The sequence below is a fragment of the Trachymyrmex cornetzi genome, unplaced genomic scaffold, assembly GCF_001594075.2.
Source record: "Trachymyrmex cornetzi isolate Tcor2-1 unplaced genomic scaffold, Tcor1.1 scaffold387, whole genome shotgun sequence".
Classification (NCBI taxonomy): Eukaryota; Metazoa; Arthropoda; class Insecta; order Hymenoptera; family Formicidae; genus Trachymyrmex; species Trachymyrmex cornetzi.
The window spans coordinates 33,714-35,330 of NW_017298608.1; the positions used below are offsets into that span (position 1 = coordinate 33,714).

The window sequence follows — 1,617 nt, forward strand, 5'->3', positions numbered from 1 at the left end:
AATGGAATGCACTTTAGAAAATATTTTTAACACAACGGTTTTACTAAAGGAGTGGAATGCAAGACCTTCTTATGAATCCATGGGGTCATGGGGTGTGACAAAAACAACGTGTGGATTACTTTTCATACTTTTAGAAAGCACTTCAGAACAATGTAGCAATACAGTACAGCGTTCTTTACTTGTAAAGAATGACATGACTATCGAGGTATCTTAGGACTTTTATACATTACAAGTTTTTTTGTATATGAATTTATCTGCCTGTACTATTGCTTATTTGATTTGTTTATTTCAGTTACATGCTTATAATCATCCTGTCACTTATCATCTTTTGGAAAAGGTGACGTGCCTACAAGATATTTATTTTTTATTACGAAAAATAAGTGCAATGAAAATGTGCCAAGAAGAGTCCTGCACTATTGGGTACTTTGAGCATAATCCACTTTCACGATCCAATCTTTGTAAAGATTGCCAATTAAAGAACAAAAGAAAAAAAGTAAGAGAAAGTAAACGTGAAAAGAGAGCAGCCGTCAGAAAAGCGAAGGAGAAAATTTGCAAGAAAAATGTAAAACAAAAGTACAAACGGATATACAACCAGGTTTGTAAACGTTTATTAATCCCTACAAGCTAAATTTCAGTTTTTGAATTACATACTTATGTGAGTTGACATATGTTACAGATGAAGAGATACAAAGTAGAATTAGAGAATTTAAAAGTATAATGTGCCTCACAAAAAGAGGAAATTCTCGACGAAGCAATAACAAGCTTCCCATCTGCCTTGAGGAAGTCGATTAAAGCATGTTGGAGATCTGCTCGCTCCAATGACAAGCGTGGAATGCGTTATACAAAAGACTGGATACTGGAATGCCTGCTATTAAGAATAAAAAGCCGTAAGGCTTATATTCATCTTCGTTCACATAACATACTAGCTTTACCTACTATTGGAACCCTCAATAAATACATAAAAAACTTCAGCCCTAGTTATGGCTTTGATCCAGCACTTTTCGCAATGTTAAAAGAAAGAAGCTTACAAAACTTATATACGATATTAATTCGGATAAAAAATTTTTCATGTATGAATATAAAATTTGTATCTACAAACATACATAAAGATGTATAAATAATCGTAAATATATATACTTATATATAAAACGTCCATACATACATATGCTCGTACATCCTTCTTCGTTTTGTAAAATTACATTTCAGTGCAATAAAAATAATAACAATAATGAAGACATTTAAAAAATTAAAATGATAATTTTCCCATTATATCTCTATTATTTTCTCATTATTTGTTTTAAAAAAGAAATCTGGAGAAATATATAAAAAAAATTGCTGATAATTTTTTATATATAAAATTATATATAATTATGTATGTGTATGAGTAATTTTTTTTACATTTCTCTAAACTTGATTTTTTTCTAAAACTAACAATGTCAAAATTGTCCCTTTAATTTTATATTTGACATTTTCTTATTAATATTTTTATTACACTAAAAAACAATTTTACAAAAGAAAAAAGAATGAATAAACATACGTGGATATATATAATTATATATGTAATTATAATAATTGTATATAACTTCATATACAATTATATATGTTTATAAATATTTA

The 1,617-nt window shown here is 28.1% G+C and overlaps 1 protein-coding gene across 2 annotated transcripts; it reads left to right on the plus strand.

Annotated features, from left to right (window-relative positions):
• The first annotated feature begins 24 nt into the window (after positions 1–24).
• On the plus strand, positions 25–1,017 carry LOC108763875 (uncharacterized). 2 transcript variants are annotated; one of them, XR_001940242.1, is made up of 4 exons: positions 25–205; positions 293–595; positions 677–887; positions 973–1,017. XR_001940242.1 is itself a non-coding variant. In XM_018511797.1 (3 exons), the coding sequence occupies exons 1-3, from the start codon at positions 80–82 to the stop codon at positions 716–718; spliced, it is 471 nt and encodes a 156-aa protein (XP_018367299.1). In that variant the 5' UTR covers positions 25–79; the 3' UTR covers positions 719–1,011. The 2 variants fall into 2 exon arrangements, 1 of the variants encoding a protein (XP_018367299.1); XM_018511797.1 differs by having other exon boundaries at positions 677–1,011.
• Positions 1,018–1,617: the final 600 nt, after the last annotated feature.

What these genes read in the sequence shown, in the direction of transcription:
- LOC108763875 (XM_018511797.1), top strand. Translation starts at nt 80, where the DNA reads ATGGGGTCATGGGGTGTGACAAAAACAACGTGTGGATTACTTTTCATA. An exon ending in AGAATGACATGACTATCGAG is followed by an intron (nt 206 to 292) that starts GTATCTTAGGAC and finishes TGTTTATTTCAG; the next exon opens with TTACATGCTTATAATCATCC. An exon ending in ACAAACGGATATACAACCAG is followed by an intron (nt 596 to 676) that starts GTTTGTAAACGT and finishes CATATGTTACAG; the next exon opens with ATGAAGAGATACAAAGTAGA.